General features: G+C 59.8%; 1 protein-coding gene across 1 annotated transcript in view; it reads right to left on the bottom strand.

Moving 5' to 3' along the window:
- Window positions 1-21,037, bottom strand: part of CACNA1E (calcium voltage-gated channel subunit alpha1 E) — a 179,051-nt gene extending 158,014 nt beyond the window's left edge. The window contains 1 exon segment of the mRNA XM_056108143.1: window positions 20,906-21,037. Within this exon segment, the coding sequence (XP_055964118.1) occupies window positions 20,906-21,009 (104 nt within the window). The 5' untranslated portion in view covers window positions 21,010-21,037.
- Between the last annotated feature and the right edge of the window lie 2,767 nt (window positions 21,038-23,804).

Below are 23,804 nucleotides of genomic sequence, written 5' to 3'. Positions count from 1 at the left end.
GGAATCACTCCTGGTGGGGCCTCAGGGACCCTGTGGGATGCCGGGGATCGACCCCCTGTCAGCTGCATGCAAGGCAAACGCCCTCCCTGCTGGACTATCTTTCCAGTTCCATGAATATTATTATTATATTATCATTATTATTATTATTATTATTATTATTTTTCTTTTTGGGTCCCACCCGGCGATGCTCAGGGCTGACTCCCAGCTCTGCACTCAGGAATCACTCCTGGCAGTGCTCGGGGTCCCTATGGGATACCGGGGATCGAACCCGGGTCGGCCGCGTGCCAGGCCAGCGCCCTCCCCGCTGTGCGATCGCTCCAGCAGCCCTGGAAGACATTTTTAAAACAGAGACCCAAATGAGCCAACACCGGGAAGGGGAAGAGCAGATAAATTTGACCACCCTAGTAGGAGCGAGCGTGTATGACAGAAAAGTGCCATCAACCCAGAGTTGCCGACAAGCCGTGCGCGGGGGAAGAGGTATTTACGGCCCACAAATCACAGCTCCATGGAGAACTCTCACAAATCAGGAGAAACACGCGGGGACAGGGGAACACGGGGGTGGGGGGAGGCTGAGGCCCGAAAGACAGGCAGAGAACACCCGAGAAGCACCCGGGATGCAGGGACAGGTGTGGATCCTGGGAACATGCATAACGTTAGTCACCAGAGCCCGTTTCAACCCCCCACCCCCACTCCGACCATCCAATGTCAGCAAGCAAATGCCGAAGTGCTGAGGGACAGGAACTCGGCAGATGGCGGCCGTGCGGCCAGCACAGACCCCCCTACGAGGCCACGTGTAGCTCCCTACCCCTGCCAGGGCTGGGCGTGCCAACACCAGGCGTTGAAGCTTAGGTGTTGCCCTGCAGAGGCTCATGGGAGAATGAAATAATCGATGGCACGTTCACACACGTCATGACCATGGCAAATCTTAAAAAAAAAAATAGCGCCTGGAGCGATAGCACAGCGGGAAGGGCGTTGGCCTGGACCCGGGTTCGATCCCCAGCATCCCATAGGGTCCCCCGAGCCCCGCCAGGAGTGATCCCTGAGTGCAGAGCCAGGAGTCAGCCCTGAGCACCGCTGGATTGAGAGACAGACAGATATGGGCAGTAGTGATAGCACAGAGGGGAGGGCGTTGGCCTTGCACATGGACTGGCTGACCCGGGTTCGAGTCCCAGCATCCCCTAGGGTCCCCCGAGCACCGCCAGGAGTGATTCCTGAGTGCAGAGCCAGGAGTCAGCCCTGAGCATCGCCGGGTGGGACCCAAAAAGCAAAATCAACAGTATAATGGGCTGGAGCGAGAGCACAGCGGGGAGGGCGTTGGCCTTGCACGTGCCCGACCCAGGTTCGACTTCCAGCATCCCACAGGGTCCCCCAAGCACTGCCAGGAGTGATTCCTGAGTGCAGAGCCAGGAGGCAGCCCTGAGCATCGCTGGGTGGGACCCAAAGAGCCAAAAACTTTTTAAAAATTAAAAAAATAAGACCGGAGGGCAAGACAGGCAGGCGTATGGGGAGGGAGTCCCAGCCCGCCGGCCCCTGCGGCCACCTCCACAGAGCCGCTAAGGGCAGGTAAATATTAGCTCCCTCCCTCCGGAGCAGGGAGGGGTGAGGCCTTGCAGCAGAGGGGGCGCCTCGGCCCGGCCCGGGGTGTATAAAGCAGGCAGAGTGGGGGTGGCTTCCCGGGATGGGTGCGGCTAGAGGGGCCGGGCCAAGCTGCCCCGATTTCCCCACTGCAGTCCGCCAGCCCCTGCGTGCAGGTCACCCTCCAGTTTCTCAAGCACGTGGCCATCTCCTTTCCCACATGCCAGACTCGGGTCCTCACCGCCATGCCAACCCCCTCCTGCCTGCCCCTGGACGCCCCCAGCCTGGAAGCCGACTTCCGGCCCTCCCTGGCTCTCGGCTCCGTGATGCCCCTGGCCCCCGGATGCCCCGTGAGACCCCCACACATGGGCTCTTTGCCTTGCTCTGTCCGGGAAAGCCTCTGCCAAGCTCTCCAGGGAGCCTGGGGCCCGCACCAGATGGGGGGGGAGGGGTGAGTGTTGTCCTGGGTTCCAGGTCCCAGACCCTCCCAGAGGGGTCTCGTGTCACCCCTGCACAGGACGGTTCTGCCTGTCCCCGTCTGTCCTATACTCTTCCACCCGATGCTGGGTATTTGTGCAAACCAAGAGTTCATTTGCTTCGGGGAATTTTTTTGGGGGGGGTCACACCCGGTGATGCTTAGGGGTTACTCCTGGTTCTGCACGCAGGACTCACTTCTGGCAGTGCTCAGGGGACCCTAAGGGATGCTGGGAATCGAACCCGGGTTGGCCGCGCGGAAGGCAAACGCCCTCCCCGCTGTGGGCTATTGCTCCAGCCCCAGCCCTGGAGCCTTTATTATTTTTATTTTATTATTATTATTATTATTATTATATTATTGTTATTATTTGCTTTCTGGGTCCCCTCTGGTGATACTCAGGGGTTCCTCCTGGCTCTACACTCAGGAATCACCCCTGGCGGTGCTCGGCGGACCCTAGGGGATGCTGGGAATCGAGCCCGGGTCGGCCGTGTGCAAGGCAAACGCCCTCCCCGCTGTGCTATCGCTCCAGCCCCACTTCGGGGAATTTGAGGAGGAGCGATGAGAATCCCAAGAAATCTCAGAGAATTTGGGGGCCACTTCCAGTAACACCCGGCCAGCCGGGGCAGCTGGCTCGATGCGGAGTCCAGCATGCAATGGGGCTGGGAGGAGGGCGCAGGGCCCCCCAGAAAGCCCGGGGGTCTTCGGGGGTCTGCTCAGCTGCACTGCCTCCTGCCGCAGCCACCTTACCGAGACCTGGGCCACCTTCCACCTTCCCTCGGTATATGCACCCCCAAATCACCAGCGCTATCCACAACCAAACCACCATCCGCACAAAAGGATTGCCAGTTCAAACCAAACCAACCGCTATCCACCACCAAACCATCAGTACTCAGAAGCAAACTACTATCTACACCAACCAACGCTCCACACCAACCACTCTCCACACCAACAACTCTCCACACCAACAACTCTCCACACCAACCAACTCTCCACACCAACCAACTCTCCACACCAACCAACTCTCCACACCAACCAACTCACCAACAACACTCTACACCACTCTCCACACCAACAACTCTCCACACCAACCAACTCTCCACACCAGCCAACTCTCCACACCAACCAACTTTCCACACCAACCAACTCTCCACACCAACCACTCTCCACACCAACCACTCTCCACACCAACCAACTCTCCACACCAACCAACTCTCCACACCAACCAACTCTCCACACCAACCACTCTCCACACCAACCACTCTCCACACCAACCACTCTCCACACCAACCAACTCTCCACACCAACCAACTCTCCACACCAACCAACTCTCCACACCAACCAACTCTCCACACCAACCAACTCTCCACACCAACCAACTCTCCACACCAACCAACTCTCCACACCAACCAACTCTCCACACCAACCAACTCTCCACACCAACCAACTCTCCACACCAACCACTCTCCACACCAACCAACTCTCCACACCAACCACTCTCCACACCAACCAACTCTCCACACCAACCAACTCTCCACACCAACCAACTCTCCACACCAACCAACTCTCCACACCAACCAACTCTCCACACCAACCAACTCTCCACACCAACCAACTCTCCACACCAACCAACTCTCCACACCAACCAACTCTCCACACCAACCACTCTCCACACCAACCAACTCTCCACACCAACCACTCTCCACACCAACCAACTCTCCACACCAACCAACTCTCCACACCAACCACTCTCCACACCAACCAACTCTCCACACCAACCAACTCTCCACACCAACCAACTCTCCACACCAACCAACTCTCCACACCAACCAACTCTCCACACCAACCAACTTTCCACACCAACTCTCCACACCAACCAACTCTCCACATCGAACAACTCTCCACATCGAACAACTCTCCACACCAACAGCTCTCCACACCACTCTCCACACCAACCAATGCTCTACATCACTCTCCACATCAACTACTCTCTGCACCGACCAGCTCTCCTCAGCAACCAACTCTCCACACAAACCAACTCTCCAGGGCGCATGTGCACAGACATGGGAAGGCCCCCGTGGCCAGCACCTCTCCCTCACATGCACTCAGCCGAGGAGATGGTCACTGCTGTCCCTCTCCTCTCTCAGCGGCCATTGCCCATCAGTCAGCACTTGGTGGTGGTCAGCAGTCAGGCCCTGGGCCTTGCAGAAGCCCTCGCTCAGAACTGCCCCTGCCCAGGGCCCTCTCCTGTGCCTCTCACTGCACTGGGGGCCCCAGGGCTCCGTCTTGTCCACTTGTCCAGGCTCCTCACGTCTCCAGAGCGCTGGACTTCTGCAAGCTAGAGGCTGCCAGGACATGAATACTCAGACCGGATATGGGAGCGCTGGCCACACTGGACGGGGGCCTAAGGGAGCATCGCTTTCAGGTCACCCCAACACGCAGGCTGGCCGCGGGCCCCGCGGTGACCCAGGGACAGGCTGCAGGGCCATCACCTCCCCAGGGCTGGGCCACCACCGGAGCCCGCGCAGTCACACACACATGCAAGCGCGCACACACACATGCACACACATTCACAACGTCCACACACATACACACGTACACGCACAAGCATACACATGTACTACATTCACATTTATACACACATACACATACACACACATACACACGCACACACATACACATGCACACATGCATACACACGCACACATGCACACATGCACACACATGCATACGCATGCCTGCACTCACACATTCACACACCGACCACATGCATACACATGCCTGCACACACTCACACATTCACACACACACATGCACATTCCTACACACACACATGCACACAAACACGTGCACGCACACACATTCACACACATGCACATACATACACACATCACACACTCACATTCAAACACACGTGCACATCACACGCGCACACACACAAGTAAGCACATACACGCGCACACACACGCACATACCCACGCATACACGCACACGAGCGTGCACATTCACATGAACACAAGCACACACACACACCCTACATAGAAGCATCCAAGGAGAGTTCTCTCTCTCTCTCTCTCTCACACACACACACACACTACATGGAAGCATCCAAGTAGAGTTCACACACACACACACACACAAACACACACATACCCGACAAGGAAGCATTCAAGGAGGGTTCTCTCTCTCTCACATACACATACTACATAGAAGCCTCCAAGGAGAGTTCACACACACACACACACACACACACACACACACACAGACCTCCCCCGGCAGCCACCTTTACTGCCTCCTTTTCTGCCCTACAGGGCTGAGGGACCCCAGAACACAACCATCTGCCTCCAGCCCAAACCCAAGCCCACCACCACCCCCCGAGTCTGCCGCCCATGGTGGTGGGAGGTGAACCAGGGGCCAGGACTCATCCCCCCACGGGTGGGAGCCGGTGAGGGAGACCTTGTGTCTGGGGCGAGGAAGGAGACACCAACAGCCCCGGGTTCGAGAAGCAGCTGCCGGCTCTCAGGGCAGTGACAGACATACAAGCAAGCAGGCGCGAGGGGCAGCCACAAACCACGCATGGCCAAGGGCCTGGACCCCACCCAGGCCCTGGAGACCCCCCCCAGCACAACACGGAAGAGAAACGCACCCCGGGAAGCAGCATAGATGCGGTCACCTTGCCTCTAGTCCCCACCCCGAGCTCCCCCAAATCGCCAGGGGCCCCAAAGCACTGCTGGGTGTGAGATGGAGAGCCCCCATGAGCAGGTGATGCTGGGGGACCCCAAGCCCCCCTGGGTGCAGGCCAGCCCCACATTCCCAGCTCGTTGCATTGAATCAGCGGCCCTGGTTCAACTGAGAAAAAAAATCCCAGGGTCCCCCACCACCACCAAAGCTACCTGAGTATCACTTGGGAGGTTCTTCCCCCAAACCCCCCCCCGCGCCGCCACACACACACACACACACACACACACACAATAAGCATCGATTTAGCAATCTAAAACTATCCTGGTGGGACCAGGGCCATAGCCCAGCGGGCAGGGCATTGGCCTGGCATGCGGCCGATCCGGGTTCGATCCCTGGCATCCCATAGGATCCCCCGAGCACCGCCAGGAATGATTCCTGAGTGCAGAGCTAGGAAGAACCCCTGAGCATCACTGGGTGTGACCCAAAAAGCAAAATAAAAATAAATAAACAAACAAACAGGGTCCAAAGCAATTGTACAGCGGGAAGGGCGTCTGCCTTGCACACAGCTGACCTAATTTGATCCCTGGCATCCCCTAGGGTCCCCCGAGCCCCGCCCGGAGTGATCCCTGAACGCAGAGCCAGGAATCAGCCCTGAGCATCGCCGGGTGTGAGCTGAACACTAAAAAAGAAAGAAAAAAGTCCTGTCCACATGAGGCCACGCTAACCACTGGGGCACAGGGCTGTGTCAGGCAGCCAGGAGGAAGAAGAGCAAACAAGTGGTGGTGGTGGGGGGGATGGCCCCAGTCCAGGGCCTGGACCTTTCCCTCAGGGGGAGAGGAGCCCGCACCCCCCATTGGCAGGGTCCCCCTAACTAGCAGCTCCTGGGATACATTTTCAGTCTGCCTGCCCGCAACCTCGGAGCGTTTTAAAAACTGGAGTGAATGACAGCGACTTGGCTTTGAAGAGCTGTGCGGCCCCCTGGGGCACGCCAGAGTGTGAGGGGGTCGGGGCTGATGTCAGGTTTCATGGCAGGGAGGGAACTCGCTCCTCCCCTGGACGCGGAAGACAAAGGCTCCATCCCCCGTTCCACTCACGCACCCCCCCACACACACACTCTTTCCCAAAGAAAAAAAAAGTCCACCTGTCCCCAGGTGCTGCCCGGGGCCCGTGGTCGCCACGGAACACGCTGAGATAATGGGTGAGAAAGTACTTTTGCGGGGCAGAAAGCTTCTATAAATGTAAATCCTTATTATTCCCATTCTTCTCCGGGCACAAAGGGCTGGTCCTGATGTACAGACGCCGACGCCCACTTGAGCGAGAGACAACCCCCCCCACACACACACACAACACACACACACCCGGGAACGAGCCCCGCCCGCCCCCCACACTCAGCGGCTTCGAATCACGTCCCCAAGCCACAGGACCACGGCCAAGGTTTAAAAGTCTGGCTGGGTGCGCATGGGCCGGCATCTCCTCTGGGACAGGGGGGAGCACTGTGCCCGGAGCAGAGGGTCTTAGACGCCAGTGAGGGGCCAGCAAGGTGCTCAGCTCCTTGGGCGGGTTGAGGGGTGCTGGGGGCAGCCAGGCACAGACTCATTCTCTAGACAAGAGGGCGGCTGAGAGCACCCCGGTTTCAACAATGCACACCCCACAATGCGGAGCACCTGAGGGGCCAGCGGGAGAGAAGCTCGGGGCTCCCCGCCCCCCACAAGCCCCCTTTCTTTGCTTCTCCCCCTCCCGCGGTCCTCCCTGGGATGCGCGGGGTCCGGGGCTCTCACACCTGCAGGGCCAGGATCACGCTGGCAAGGTGGGGCCGTGCCAGGGATCGAACTCGTGCCTGCAAGACAGACGTGGACCCTTGGGCCGCCCGCGGCCCATCCCTCTGCTAACCCAGCTAAGGGCTCTGCCCAAGGCTTCTACCCCCGGATCCTTCCAGGGTCCCGACTCACAAATGTGCTCCGTCTCCTCGACCTCGGAACTGCCCAATCCGAGCTCCCACTGCCACCAGCGACGCCCCCTCCCCAACATCTGAGAGTTCCTGTCTCCACGCTCAGGGTCCCGCCTCGCCCCTTCCGACTGGGCCCTTGCTGACGGGGCGGGCGAGGGCGGCGGGGCTGCTTCCCGTTTCCATTTCTCTCGGGGGATTTCTCGCTTCAAACACCAGCTGACTGACAGCCTCTGATTGAGACTCTCCCACTCCCCCCCAAAATACCCGTGGCGATCAAGGCAAAGAAGACAAAAATAAAAGAAGTATTGAAAAAAATACAAAAAAAAAGGAACCATCAGAGGAGAAGGACACTGGAACAAAACTACAGGGCTGAAAGAAATTCTATTAAAACGCGCCAACTCGCATCCCAGGTCCTGCTCTGCCTCCCAAAGACCTGGGGTCACCCTGCCCAGTGGCAGGCCCCCGCCCCCTTCTGCACTGGCCCAAGCTGCAAACAGACAGGAAGCCCCGCCCACTCCTGCCTGCACAGCCTCCTGAGGACAGGAAGCCCCGCCCACTCCCACCTGCACAGCCTCCTGAGGACAGGCAGTCCCACCCACTCCTGCCATGCAGCTTCCTGTGGACAGGAAGCCCCGCCCACTCCTGCCTGCACAGCCTCCTGAGGACAGGAAGCCCTTCCCACTCCTGCCAGTACAGCTTCCTGTGAACAGGAAGCCCCGCCCACTCCTGCCTGCACAGCCTCCTGAGTACAGGAAGCCCCCTCCCACTTCTGCCTGTACAGCCTTCTGCAGACAGGAAGACCCGTCCCCTCCTGCCTGGACAGCCTCCAGCAGACAGAAAGACCCACTCACTCCTGCCTGCACAGCCTCCTGCAGACAGGAAGACTCACCCATTCCTGCCTGTACAATCTCCTGCAGAAAGGAAGCCCCTCCCACTCCTGCCTGCACAGCTTCCTGTAGACAGAAAACTGCCCACTCTTGCCTGCACAGCCTCCTGAGGACAGGAAGCCCCTCCCACTTCTACCTATACAGCTTCCTGTAGACAGGAAGCCCCCCACTCCTGCCTGCACAGCCTCCTGAGGACAGGAAGCCCCTCCCACTTCTGCCTGTACAGCCTTCTGCAGACAGGAAGACCCGACCCTCCTGTCTGGATAGCCTCCATCAGACAGGAAGACCCACTCACTCCCGCCTGCACAGCCTCCTGCAGATAGGAAGACTCACCCACTCCTGCCTGTACAACCTTCTGCAGAAAGGAAGCCCCTCCCACTCCTGCCTGCACAGCCTCCTGAAGACAGGCAACCCCAGCCCTCCTGCATTGCCACAAACTGCAGGTAGACAGAAAGCCCCACCCATTCCTGCCTGCACAGCCTCCTGAAGACAGGCAGCCCCGCCCCCCTTCATTGCCACAAGCTGCAGGTAGACGGAAAAGCCCCGCCCACTCTTGCCTGCACAGCCTCCTGCGGACAGGAAGTCCCGCCCACTGCTGTCTGCACCATCTCCCCTTTGAAGCAAGTGACCCCAAACTCCTGAGAAGGGCCTCAGCAGCAGGTAGGACAAGGAAGTAGGACAAACAGGTAGGACAAGGAAGAAGCTGAAAAAGGAGGCTCTGGAGGTGCCGCTCTGGGCCCATGAGGTGGCCCCAGCTGGCAGAGGTTACTTGGATTGAAGCGCCCGGTGTTCAGAGTGGAGGTGGGCACAGGAACTGGGAACGGGGGTGCCGCGGCACGTGGGTTTCTGTGAATCCCGGAGAACAGGTGAGATGCCGGGGGTCACAGGCAAACATAAAAATCAGAGCGAGTTTTGCGGTTGGGGCGGGAATGAAACAGGAGGTCAAGAGGGGCGCGAGGCCAGGAGCCGGGTGGCAAGTCCTGAAACGGGGGGGCCCTCTTCCACACCAGGGGGACTACCTGGTCAGAGCAGAAGGAGTTGGGTGCAGAAGATGAGGGCTGAGAAGGAGAGAACAGAAAAGGAATCTTGGGAGTAAAGGACAAAACTTTCGGCGCCAGGTCCTGCCCGCAGTCAGCTCTGGGGCAAGGGGGAATCCCTGGAAATTTGCAACTACACATATGGGGGTGCATTCTGGGACAAGGCCCCCTAACGTGCTCTGGTGAACCCCCAGGATCCTGGCAGCGCAGGGGCCACAGTGAAGAGCTCTGGGGACAGCTAGGTGCGCTTTCTCGCGGGTCCTCTGTTTCCAGTCCCCAAGCTTCGGTGCCTGGGCTACCTGTCTGAGCAGAAGCCCCTCCAGAAGAAGACAGGGGTGACCCCGGGGAGGAAGGGACAGGAGCACACTCAGAAACTCAGACGTTCTGGACCAGACAACGCAAAGCGGTAACGTGTACAACTCAGGGTGGAAGGAAGTGGGTCCACGGGAGTTAAAGGGGATGCATGGGGCGGGGTGGGTGACAGCTGGAACTTAATGGGCCCGCAAATTGAGGTTTCAATGGAGCCCATTATAAATGTCCCCCAGACATCAACAGAAACCAAAGAAATTCAAAAGATCATCAGGGATTACTTTGAAAGTCTGTATGCCACAAAATAAGAAGACCTAAAAGAAATAGATAAATTCCTGGATTCCTACAACCTCCCAAGGCTGAGAAGATTTGGAATACCTGAATAGACCTATTACGATCAAGGAAATTGAAACAGTAATCAGAAGTCTTCCCCAAAACAAAAGCCCAGGTCCAGATGGACTCACCAGCGAATTCTTCCAAATATTTAAAAAGGACCAGTTCTTTTCAAGCTTTTTCCAGGAAATTGAAGAAAAAGAAACACTCCCAAACAGTTTCTATGAGGTGTGTATTACCCTAAAACCCAAAGCAAACAGAGACACCACAAAAAGAAAAAAAGAAAATTATGGGCCGATATCCCTGATGAACACAGTTGCAAAGATCCTCAACATAATACAATCCAGCAACTCATCAAGAAGATCATACACCACAATCAAGTGGGATCCATTCTGGGATGCAAAGATGGTTTAATATTTGCAAGTCAATCAATGTAATCCATAATATCAATAAAAGAAAAGATAAAATCATGATCATATCAATAGATGCAGATAAAGCATTTGACAATATCCAGTACCCTTTTGTTATGAAAGCTTTCACCAAAATGGGAACTGAAGTAACTTTCCTCAATATAGTCAAAGCCATCTACCACAAGCCCATGGCAAGCATTATCCTCAATGGGGAAGAACTAAAAGCTTTACCTCTAAGATCAGGGACAAGACAAGGATGCCCACTCTCTCCACTTCTGTTCAACATAGTACTGAAAGTACTTGCAATAGCAATTAGGCAAGAAAAAGATATTAATGGCATCTAGATAGGAAAGGAAGAAATCAAGCTCTCACTGTTTGCAGATGACATGATACTATATTTAAAGAACCCTAAATACTCTACCAACAAGCTCCTAGAAACAATAGACTTGTACAGTAAAGTCACAGGCTATAAAATCAATACCCAAAAGTCCAAGGCTTTCCTATACGCAAATAATGAGAGAAGAAAGTGATATGAAAAAAAAAATCCCGTTCACAATCATGCCTCAGAAAAGTGAGTACCTCTAATCAGTTTAACTAAGGAGGTAAAGGACCTGTACAAAGAAAACTACAAAACACTACTCCAAGAAATAAAAGAGGACACGAGGAAATGGAGACACATCCCCTGCTCATAGATTGGGAGAATTAACATTGTCAAAATGGCAATACTGGGGCTGGAGCGATAGCACAGTGGGTAGGGTGTTTGCCTTGCATGCAGCCAACATGGCCGACACAGGTTCGATTGCCAGCATCCCATATGGTCCCCCAAGCACCGCCAGGAGCAATTCCTGAGTGCATGAGCCAGGAGTAACCCCTGAGCATCGCCGGGTGGGACCCAAAAAGCAAAAAAAAATGGCAATACTCCCCCAAAGCATTATGAAGATTCAATGTGATCCCTATAAAGATACCCATTACATTCTTCAAAGAAATTGATCAAACACTCCTGACATTCATATGGGAACAACAAGCGCCCATGAATAGCCAAAGCAATTCTTTGGGGGAAAAAAAGATGGGAGGTATCACCTCCCCCAACTTCAAACTCTACTACAAAACAGTAATAATTAAAACAACATGGTATTGGAACAAAGATAGATCCACAGACCAATGGAATAGGGTTGAATATCCTTAACACATCCTCAAATATAGGATGATCTAATCTTTGATAAGGGAGCAAGAAATGTGAAATGGAGCAAGGAAAGCCTCTTTAACAAATGGTGCTGGCAAAACTGGCCAGCTTCATGCAAAAAAAAAATGGGCTCAAACCTTTACCTAACACCATGCACAAAAGTCAGATTAAAATGGATTAAAGACCTCAACATCAGACCAGAATCCATAAGGTACACTGAAGAAAAGATCAGCAAAACCCTCCACGACATTGAATCTAAAGGTGTCTTCAGAGGTGACACACCACTGGCCAATCAAGTGGAAACAAGAGATAAACAAATGAGGGGACTGTCTTAAACTAAGAAGCTTCTGCAACTCCAAAGAAACAGTGACCAGAATACAAAGACACAGGGCTGAAGCGATAGCACAGCAGGTAGGGTGTTTGCCTTGCACGCAGCCGACCCAGGTTCGATTCCCAGCATCCCATAGGGTCCCCTGAGCACTGCCAGGAGTGATTCCTGAGTGCAGAGCCAGGAGGAACCCCTGTGCATCGCCAGGGTGTGGCCCAAAAAGCAAAAAAAGAATACAAAGACAGTCTACACAATAGGAAAGGATATTCACCCAATATCCTTCTGATAAGGGGTTAATATCAAAGATATACAAGGCACTGGTAGAACTCTATAAGAAGAAAACATCCAATCCCATCAGAAAATGGGGCGATGAATGAACAGAAACTTTCTCAAAGAAAAAAATCCAAGTGGCCAAAAGGCACATGAATAAACGCTCTTCATCACTAATCATCAGGGAGATGCAGATCAAAATAACAACGAGATATCACCTCATACCACAGAGACTGGCCCACATCCAAAAGAACAAAAGCAACCAGTGTTGGCGTGGATGTGGGGAGAAAGGGACTCTCCTTCACTGCTGGTGGGAATGCCGACTGCTTCAGCCTTTTTGAACAAACAATATGAACGTTTCTCCAAAAACTAGAAATCAAGCTCCCATTTGACCCAGCAATACCACTCCAGGGAATATATCCCGGAGATGCAAAAAAAATACAGTAGAAATGTCATCTGCACTTGTATGTTTTTTGCAGCACTATTTACTATAGCCAGAATCTGGAAAAAAAAAACCTGAGTGCCCAAGAACAGATGACGGGTTAAAGAAACTTTGGTACATATACACAATGGAATACTATGCAGCTGTTAAAAAAAAGATGTCACCGTCACTATCCTCCCGTTGTTCATCGATTTGCTCCAGCAGGCCCAGTAACATTGTGAGACTTGTTGTTACTGTATTTGGCATATCGAATACGTCACGGGGAGCTTGCCAGGCTTTGCCATGGGTGAGACACTCTCAGTAGCTTGCTGGGCTCTCCAAGAGGGGCGAGGAATCGAAAGCAGAGGAATTGCCTGTGCAAGACAAACGCCCTGCCCGCTGTGCTATCACTCCAGCCCTAGAAAAGATGATGTCATGAAATTTGCATATAAGCGGATCGACATGGAAAGTATCATGCTAAGTGAAATGAGTCAGAGAGAGAGAGGGACAGACATAGAAGAACTGCACTCATTGGTGGAATATAAAATAACAGAATGGGAGACTCACACCCAAGGATAGTAGATCGCTCCACGGCTTGGAAGCCGGTGGCCTCACGTGCTGAGGGAAAAGGCAGCTGGGATGGAGAAGGGACCACTAAGTCAATGATGCTTGGAGGGCCCGCTCAGGATGGGAGATGCGTGTTGAAAGTAGACTATGGACCAAACATGATGGTCGCTTAGTACCTGTATTGCAAACAGTAACACCCAAAGGGAGAGAGAGAGAGAGTAAGAAGGAATGTGCCTGCCACAGAGGCAGGGGGGATGGGGGGATGGGGTTGGGGTGGTGGGAGGGATACTGGGGACATTGGTGGTGGAGAACGGGCGCTGGTGGAGGGTTGGGTGCTCGAGCATTGGATGACTGAAACATCATCACGAAAGTTTGTAAGTCTGTAACTGCATCTCACGGTGATTCATGAAAGATGTATAAATAAATAAATACAGAGGCAGGGGGGATAGGGGGATGGGGTTGGGGTGGTGGGAGGGATACTGGGGACATTGGTGGTGGAGAACGGGTGCTGGTGGAGGGATGGGTGCTCGAGCATTGTATGACTGAAACATCATCACGAAAGTTTGTAAGTCTGTAACTGCATCTCACGGTGATTCATGAAAAATGTATAAATAAATAAATAAAATGAATAGTCGAACCAGAAGAAAAATAAAGTGTCCCCCAAATGACAGCCTCCACTGTCAACAATAACGTTTCAGAAACACATCTTGGGGCTCTTTCTATCCAAAAATAGAAGTACACTTACTGTCCTTTCTAATTGGGAGGGAAGGAGAAGGTTTGAGGTCACACCTGGCAATGCCCAGGGCTTACTCCTGGCTCTGTGCTCAGGGATCACTCCGGGCAAGGGATAATACAGTGGGGAGGGCGTTTTCCTGGCATGCGGCCGACCCAGGTTCGATCCCCGGCATCCCATAGGGCCCCCCGAGCACCACCAGGAGTGATTCCCGAGCACAGAGCCAGGAGTCAGCCCTGAGCGTCGCCGGGTGGAACCCAGGAACAAATGAACAAGACCAGGCAGCCACGTAAAGGAGAATGCTGGGGTGAGATGCCAGGGGGGCTCGCGACTGGTGCTCAGGAGACCTGGAGACCCCTCCTGGCCATTCTCAGACAACCGGGTTGGTGGCTCACGAGGGGGACCGTGGAGTGGGGACCCCCTCGGTGGTGCCTGAGATGGGACCCAGCGTGGCTGCGTGTGGGACGGCTCTGACAAACCTACAACGCTGGGAGAAGCCCAGGAGGAACCACACGGGGCTGTGAGCTGAGCTCTGGGCTGCTTCATCCAAACTGCAAGAGCGGAAACACCAATGAGCCAGCTGCTTCGAGCACTGACCCTGAGCACCATCCCTGAGCACTGTCCTCTGAGCACCATCCCTGAGCACTGGCCCCTGAGCACTATCCGTTGAGACTGGCCCTTGAGCACCATCCTTGAGGACTGTCCCCTGAGCACCATCCCTGAGCACTGGCCCTCGAGCACCATCCCCGAGCAGTGGTCCCCAAGCACCATCCACTGAGCACTGGACCCTGAGCACCATCCCTGAGAACTGGCCCCTAAGCACCATCCCCGAGGACTGTCCCCTGAGTACCATCCTCGAGCACCACCCCCAAGCACTGGCCCCCGAGCACTGGCCCCTGAGCACCACCCCCTGAGCACTGGCCCCTGAGGGAGACAAACTCAGGGGGTGGGACAGAGAGGCCCAGCCCCTCCCCAGGCTGAGTCCTGAGCCATCTCTCCTCACGCCGCCGCCGCCCGGGGCGGGGGTCGCGGGCACCCCAGGATGCAGCGGGCACAGAGAGGTCCAGGGCCAGGCCGGGTGGCAGCGTCAGCCCCGCCCACCCCGCAGGCCGGTCCCGCCCCTCGGCCCGGCCCGCCCCGCCCACTTCTCTTTGTTTGGGGGAGGGGTGGTTGGGGGGGCCGGGCTCGGGGCTGGGTCCGGGCTCTGCACTCAGGGTCACTGCGGGCAGGGCTGGGGGCCCTGTGGGGGGCCGGGTTAACCCGGGTCGGCGCGTGCCAGGCCCTGCCCACTTCTCCCCACACACGGTTCCCCAAGGCCCCCACAGACACGGGGCCCTGCAGGCTCAGGAAGGCACCGGGGTGCCCCCCTGCCGGATGCCACACGCCGGCCCTCGGCACCCCGGGGTCAGAGCCCGGCTGTCAGCAGGCTCATCCGCTCCTGGGGCCAATTAGCGGCTCTGGGCTCCGGCCCCTGCTGGCCCATCACTAATTCATGGGCCCGCGCCGGAGGGAACCGCCGGAAGCCGCCTGGCAGAGCCCACCTGCCACGGAGGCCCCGACAGCCCGCGGGGACGGGTGGCAGCTCGGGTGGGCACCCCCGGAGACGTGGGGGGCTTCCGTGCCTCCCTCTGCTCCGGCCAAGAAGCAAAGGGCTTGTGCTGACGGCTCTGCTGGGGTGTGAGCGTTAAGCGGGTGTGCGGGTGTGTGAGTGTGTGTGTGTGCGGGTGAGTGTGAGTGTATGTGGGTGTGTGTGTGAGTGTGTGTAGTGCCCTTTTTGTAGGGGGGTGGTATGTGAGAGGGAGAGGGTGTATGTATATGAGTGCATGTCAGTGTATGTGTGTTATAAATGTAGGATTATGTGTCTGTCTGTGTGCAGAACTTATCAGTGTATGTTTGAGCGTATGAGTGTGAGTACGTGTGTATCTATGAGTGTGTGTGTATAAATGTGCATGAGTGTACGTATGGTATATGTCGAGAATGCGCACGAGTGTGTAAGTTTTGGTGCGTGTGTGCGAGCGCATATGGAACTGTGTCTGTGTGTGCGAGCGCATATGGAACTGTGTCTATTCGTGCGGACGAATGCAGGTGAGTGTGTGCGTGCTTTTATGTACACGAGTGCATAGGGGAACATGTGAGTGTGTGTGAGTGGTACACGAGTGTGTGTGCATGTGTGCGTGTGTGTCTGCATGAGCACATGTGTATGTGAGTGTGAATGAGTATCTGAGACTCTGCGTGCCTGAGTGTGTGAGTGTAAGAGTGTGTGTGAGGGCGTGGGTCAGAGTCTGAGAATGTGTGCATGAGTGTGTGTGCCTCAGTGTGTGTGCATGAATGTGTGTGAACGAGTGTGTCTGGGAATGCGCACATGACTGTGTGCACAGGTCTGCGAGTCAACTGTGTGACTGTGAGTGTAATGCATGTGTGTGCATGAGAGTGTGTGTGTGCATGAGAGTGTGAGTGTGCATAAGTATGTGTGAGCGTGTGCTTGTGGGTGCATGACTGTATGTGTGCATATGAGTATGTGTGAGTACGTCTATGTGGTGTGTATGTGAGTATGTGTGTGTATGCATGTGTGTGTGTATGCATGTGTGTGAGTGTGTGTGAGTGCCGTGGGCTCACAGCACTGTCCGTTCCTTCTCTTCATTCATAGGAAGGATGCACAGCCGTGACCAGGGCATCTTGGGGCGCTGGGGACCCCCGGGAGCCCCCTTCCGAGACAGAGGCCGCGGCTGCAGTACCGGGCGGCGGCCGCCGGGGGGAGCCGCGAAACAGGAGAAAACGCTCTGGAGAGCCCGTGGGGCCGCGACCAACGGGCACGGACACCAGGGGGCGCTGTGAGCCCCGTTTTCCTCAAAGGGGTCGCAGGGGGGCGAAAATTTGGGGGTGCAAACGCCTAGAAACACCCGAACCGGCCAGGTCCGGTGAGGGGTGGGCTCACTGCGCCCCCTACTCCAACGCCTGCTCTGGGGGGCGGGGGGCGGCACCCAGAGGCAGAGTGGACCCCAGACCCCTTGGGGAGCAGGGGGGGTCCATCCCCCTGAACAGAGACCCCAACACTCGGCCCCCACACAGCGCTGCAGGGCAGCAGTGGGCACCGAGCCAGAGAAAGGACAGACAGAGGCCGGGCAGGCCTGGGTGCCAGGACCCCAATTCCCCGCAGGGAAGTGAGGGGTTGGCGGGCGGGTTGGGGGGCCCAAAGACAGGGCTGGGTGGGGGTCCGGCTGGGTTTGGACGGGGCCTGGAGCTTTGTGTTGGCACCTTCCGCTCTGGTGACCGGCTTGGTCCCCGGCATGGACATGGGTGAGTCCTGGCTGCCTGCGGCAGGCTCTGGGGTTCACGGCCAGCCTGGGGACAGGCTCAGGGGAGGTGGCCCAAATCCCCGACACCCTCTGGTAAGGTTCCTGCCCGCCCCCATCGCGGGCGCCAGGCCAGGACCCCCCGACTCAGGCCAGGGAGGTGCCCAAGTCCCAGGTCACTGCCTTTTACGCTCTCCGGTAGCAAGGGTCAGTGACATCACAGGGGTTGGGGGGGGGGGGGGTAGGCATATCTCAGGGCCAGCCTAGTGGGACCACAGATATAAAAATCGGGGTGGGGTGGTTCTGTGCTGAAAACGCCTATTCCGGGGCCGGAGCGATAGCACAGCAGGGAGAGAGTTGGCCTGGCACGCGGCCGACCCGGGTTCGATCCCCAGCATCCCATAGGGTTCCCTGAGCACCTCCAGGAGTGATTCCTGAGTGCAGAGCTGGGAGTCAGCCCTGAGCATCGCCGGGTGGGACCCAGTAAGCAAAAAAACACGTCTATAGACCAAACATGATTGCCACCCAATGCCTCTTCTGCAAACCACAGCACCCAAGAGGAGAGAGAGAACAAAAGGGAATGCCCTGCCACAGAGGCAGGGTGGGATCGGGGGGCGTGGGTGGGAGGGATACTGGGATTAGTGGTGGTGGAAAATGGGCACTGTTGGAGGGATGGGTGTTTGATCATTGTACAATTGAAACCCAAGCACAAAATTTTTTCAGTCTACAACTGTACCTCATGGTGTTTCACTAATAAAAATTTTTAAAAATAATAACAAACACGCCTACTCCATGCTGGAATTCCCCGTGACGGGACTACCCAGTCCCCCTCTATCGTAACACAAATGCCACACCCTCTGTCACAACAGAAACCCCAAGTGTCCCTCTATGAGTGACACCGTCCCCCGTGGTGACGAAAAAATTGCGTTCCTCCCCATTATGACAGAAGTATCAAATACTGAGTCCCCCCCACCCATCATGATGGAAACACCACGTCCCCCCTAGCCCAATGACCCTGTACACCACACCCCTGTCATGACAGAAACGCCCCTGTATCGTGACAAACCACGGCGGTCTCTTTATCGTGATGGGAAAACCCAGGTACCCCGCCCCTATTGTGACAAGACCCGGCGGTCTCCCATCGTGATGGAGACACTGAGGCAGGGTGGGGGGAGGGGCAAGGAATGCAATCCTTGGACGCTGGGCCCTAAGGCAGGGCCATGCCCCCTCCGTGGGGACCCTGGGACCCCGATTCCCACACTGCGGGGTTCGAGCCCGCCCGGGCACTGTGGGGGGGTGGGAGAGAAACCCGGGTCGGGCCACTCCATCCATGGAAGACTCTCCTGAAATTCAACCATGGGGGGAACAGCAGATGGGTGGGGGAGGGGAGAGGGGTCTCTGGGCTTCAAGAGGTCTCCCTGGGGAGGGCAGTGATGCACCCACGACCCCCTCCACCCACGGGCCGGCAGGCGGTGTGCTGGGGATGGGTGCGGGGTCAAGGGTTGGGATCTGGGTGGGGTCTGCCCGGGGTCTGGCGGGTCGGGATCAGGGGTCGGGGGGTCGCGGCCGCCCCCTACTCACTCCCACTCGCGCCGGCGCGCCTGCGGGGTCTGGCCGGGGTCGGGGGTCCGCCCGGGGTGGGTTGTGGGGGTCCGCCCGGGGTGGGTTGTCGGGGGTCCGCCCGGGGTCCGGGGGTCCGGGGGTCGGGGTCGGGGGTCGCGGCCGCCCCCTACTCACTCCCACTCGCGCCGGCGCGCCTGCGGGGTCTACCCGGGGTCGGGGGTCTGTCCTGGGTCGGGGGTCCGCCCGGGGTGGGTTGTCGGGGGTCTGCCCGGGGTCCGGGGGTCCGGGGGGTCGGGGTCGGGGTCACGGCCGCCCCCTACTCACTCCCACTCGCGCCGGCGCGCCTGCGGGGTCTGGCCGGGGTCGGGGGTCCGCCCGGGGTCCGGGGGTCCGGGGGTCAGGGTCGGGGTCGCGGCCGCCCCCTACTCACTCCCACTCGCGCCGGCGCGCCTGCGGGGTCTGGCCGGGGTCGGGGGTCCGCCCGGGGTCCGGGGGTCCGGGGGTCGGGGTCGGGGTCGCGGCCGCCCCCTACTCACTCCCACTCGCGCCGGCGCGCCTGCGGGGTCTGGCCGGGGTCGGGGGTCCGCCCGGGGTGGGTTGTGGGGGTCCACCCGGGGTGGGTTGTCGGGGGTCCGCCCGGGGTCGGGGTCGCGGCCGCCCCCTACTCACTCCCACTCGCGCCGGCGCGCCTGCGGGGTCTGGCCGGGGTCGGGGGTCTGTCCGGGGTCGGGGGTCCGCCCGGGGTGGGTTGTCGGGGGTCCGCCCGGGGTCCGGGGGTCCGGGGGGTCGGGGTCGGGGGTCGCGGCCGCCCCCTACTCACTCCCACTCGCGCCGGCGCGCCTGCGGGGTCTACCCGGGGTCGGGGGTCTGTCCTGGGTCGGGGGTCCGCCCGGGGTGGGTTGTCGGGGGTCCGCCCGGGGTCCGGGGTCCGGGGGGTCGGGGTCGGGGGTTGCGGCTGCCCCCTACTCACTCCCACTCGCGCCGGCGCGCCTGCGGGGTCTACCCGGGGTCGGGGTCCGCCCGGGGTGGGTTGTCGGGGGTCCGCCCGGGGTCCGTGGTCCGGGGGGTCGGGGTCAGGGGTCGCGGCCGCCCCCTACTCACTCCCACTCGCGCCGGCGCGCCTGCCGGGTCTGGCCGGGGTCGGGGGTCCGCCCGGGGTGGGTTGTCGGGGGTCCGCCCGGGGTCCGGGGGTCCGGGGGGTCGGGGTCGGGGTCGGTGTCGCGGCCGCCCCCTACTCACTCCCACTCGCGCCGGCGCGCCTGCGGGGTCTGCCCGGGGTCGGGGGTCCGCCCGGGGTGGGTTGCCGGGGGTCCGCCCGGGGTCCGGGGGTCCGGGGGTCGGGGTCGGGGTCGCGGCCGCCCCCTACTCACTCCCACTCGCGCCGGCGCGCCTGCGGGGTCTGGCCGGGGTCGGGGGTCCGCCCGGGGTGGGTTGTCGGGGGTCCGCCCGGGGTCCGGGGGTCCGGGGGTCGGGGTCGGGGTCGCGGCCGCCCCCTACTCACTCCCACTCGCGCCGGCGCGCCTGCGGGGTCTGGCCGGGGTCGGGGGTCCGCCCGGGGTGGGTTGTCGGGGGTCCGCCCGGGGTCCGGGGGTCCGGGGGTCGGGGTCGGGGGTCGCGGCCGCCCCCTACTCACTCCCACTCGCGCCGGCGCGCCTGCGGGGTCTGGCCGGGGTCGGGGGTCCGCCCGGGGTGGGTTGTCGGGGGTCCGCCCGGGGTCCGGGGGTCCGGGGGTCGGGGTCGGGGTCGCGGCCGCCCCCTACTCACTCCCACTCGCGCCGGCGCGCCTGCGGGGTCTGGCCGGGGTCGGGGGTCCGCCCGGGGTGGGTTGTCGGGGGTCCGCCCGGGGTCCGGGGGTCCGGGGGTCGGGGTCGGGGTCGCGGCCGCCCCCTACTCACTCCCACTCGCGCCGGCGCGCCTGCGGGGTGCTCTGCAGCTTGTGCGCCTGGTGGGCGCGGACCACGTCGCGCTGCTCCACGAGGCCCCCGCGCCGGCGCCGCATCACGTCGGGGCTGACGGCGCCCTCGGCCTCGGCGCCCGGGTCCGGCTCCGGCGGGTCCAGCGGGGCCAGCGCGCTGCGGCCCGGGGCCCGCCAGGCCGCGTCCGACGGCGGCGCCAGCGCGTGCCGGGGGCTCGCGACCCCCCCGCTCAGGGCTGCCCGCGGCCGGGCAGGGGCGCAGTCCGGGCATGTCGGGGCCCAGCGCGGGGCATCGCTCTGCGGAGAGAGGCGGGGACAGGGGGACGGAGGGACAGGGGACATGGAGGGGGACAGAGGATAGGGGACGAGGGACAGGGGACAGGGGGACGGGGGACAGGGAGACAGAGCGACAGGGGACAGGGTGGGGGACAGAGGATAGGGGACGAGGGACAGGGGACAGGGGGCAGGGGATGGGGGACAGGGGACAGGGTGGGGGACAGAGGATCGGGGACGAGGGACAGGGGACAGGGGACGAGGGACAGGGGACAGGAGATAGGACAGGGGATACGGGACAGGGGACAGGGCGGGGACAGGGGGGTCGGGGACAGGGGGACAGGGAGACAGGGGACAGGGGACAGGGTGGGGACAGGGGACAGGGGTCAGGGGACGGGGGACAGGAGACAGGGCAGGGGACAGGGGACAGGGTGGGGGACAGAGGATAGGGGACGAGGGACAGGGGACGGGGGACAGGGGGAGGGGGTCGGGGACAGGGGACAGCGGGACGGGGGACAGGGGATGGTGGACACAGGACACGGGGACGGGGGACAGGGAGGGGGACAGAAGATAGGAGACGAGGGACAGGGGATGGGGGACGGGGGACAGGGAGACAGAGCGACAGGTGACAGGGTGGGGGACAGAGGATAGGGGACGAGGGACAGGGGACAGGGGGCAGGGGATGGGGGACAGGGGACAGGGTGGGGGACAGAGGATAGGGGACGAGGGACAGGGGACAGGGGACGAGGGACAGGGGACAGGAGATAGGACAGGGGATACGGGACAGGGGACAGGGCGGGGACAGGGGGTCGGGGACAGGGGGACAGGGAGACAGGGGACAGGGGACAGGGTGGGGACAGGGGACAGGGGTCAGGGGACGGGGGACAGGAGACAGGGCAGGGGACAGGGGACAGGGTGGGGGACAGAGGATAGGGGACGAGGGACAGGGGACGGGGGACAGGGGGAGGGGGTCGGGGACAGGGGACAGCGGGATGGGGGACAGGGGATGGTGGACACAGGACACGGGGACGGGGGACAGGGAGGGGGACAGAAGATAGGAGACGAGGGACAGGGGATGGGGGACGGGGACAGAGGGGCAGGGGACAGGTGACAGGGTGGGGGACAGGGCGGGGACAGGGGGACGGGGGGACAGGGGACGGGGACAGGAGATAGGACAGGGGACACGGGACATGAGACAGGGCAGGGACAGGGGGTCAGGGGACAGGGGACAGGGGACAGGGGACGGGAGACAGGGCGGGGACAGGGGACAGGGGACGGGACAGGGGGACGGGGGACAGGAGACAGGGGATGGGAGACGGGCGATGGGGGACGGGGGACAGGGCAGGGGACAGGGTTGGAGCAAGCGAGATGGGGCACGGGTGGGTGGCGGCAGGGGGACACAGGGCGGGGCGGGAGGGAGACAGAAAAATACGTTAATGTCCTGCACCACCAGCCGGCTGCCAGCAGGGGGCGCCGCGCGGGCCCCAAAATGCGGGCAGGGGGGCTGCAGCGCTAACCCCAGGAGGCTCTATCCCCTCGGGGACCCCTGCGACCTTCCCCCAGTGCCCAAGACCAGGTTACAGGGGCACTGCGGGGCTCTGACACGGGAGACGGGAGGAAACCCCCCACACACACACATCTCTGGTCCCTACCCCCACCCAACTGGCCCACCCGAGAGGGTCCGTGCCCCTACTGCCCCCATCAGCCCCCCAAACCCACAGGGGGCACTGTCTGCCTGCTCACTCCAGGCCGACAAGGAAGTGGCCCTGGGTGGGGGTTATTTTCCCCTCTGGAAACAGGGAGCCCCAAGGGATGGCACCAACCACCTCTGTGGGGTCCCACCTGCCGCCCCCCCCTCAGACCCCAGCCCCTCCACACCCCCCAGGCCACAGAACTCCCCCAGCCGGGCCCCCACAACCAGGTGTCCTTCTGGGGCTGGCCCCTGACCCCTGTGTCTTTGTATGCATGTGGGAGGCCCACCCAGTCCCCCAGAGACTCCGGGAGTGACCCTGAGGGCAGGAACCTTAAGGGTCCAAGTGCTGAGAGTGTCAGACGCCCACGGCTGGCCCCTCATACTCACCATGGGATGGGAGGGAACAGTCCCCGGGTGCAGGAGAGAGAACCCCCCCAAAGCAAACCCCTGGGGCTGACCCCCACTGGCCCCCTTGGTGGGGTCCCCTACTCTTTGGGGACAGGGGAGGCATTAGATCACGCCTGGAGAGTGACTCCCAGCTCTGTGCTCAGGAATCACTCCTGGCGGTGCTCGGGGGACCCTATGGGATGCCAGGGATCGAACCCGAGTCAGCCGCCGCGTGCAGGGTAAAAAGCCCTCCCCGCTGGGCTATATCTCAGCCCCTGATCTCTCATTTCTTTCTTGGAGGGGACTAACTCCTGGCTCTGCACTCAAGGATCACTCCTGGCGGTGCTCGGTGGACCCTATGGGATGCCGGGGATCGAACCCGGGTCGGCCACGTGCTGGGCCAACGCCCTCCCCGCTGGGCTATCGCTCAGCCCCGACAACGTCAGTTTTCACACAGTCAATTTTACACACATCAAAACACGGAATTATCTCCTTTCCCTGAGAATCCCTGAGCCACAAGCCTTCC

Source organism: Sorex fumeus, unplaced genomic scaffold (genome assembly GCF_029834395.1).
Source record: "Sorex fumeus unplaced genomic scaffold, SorFum_2.1 ptg000195l, whole genome shotgun sequence".
In the NCBI taxonomy this organism is placed as follows: domain Eukaryota; kingdom Metazoa; phylum Chordata; class Mammalia; order Eulipotyphla; family Soricidae; genus Sorex; species Sorex fumeus.
Note: the sequence above shows the minus strand (reverse complement) of the source record. Positions and strands in the feature narration are given on the sequence as shown.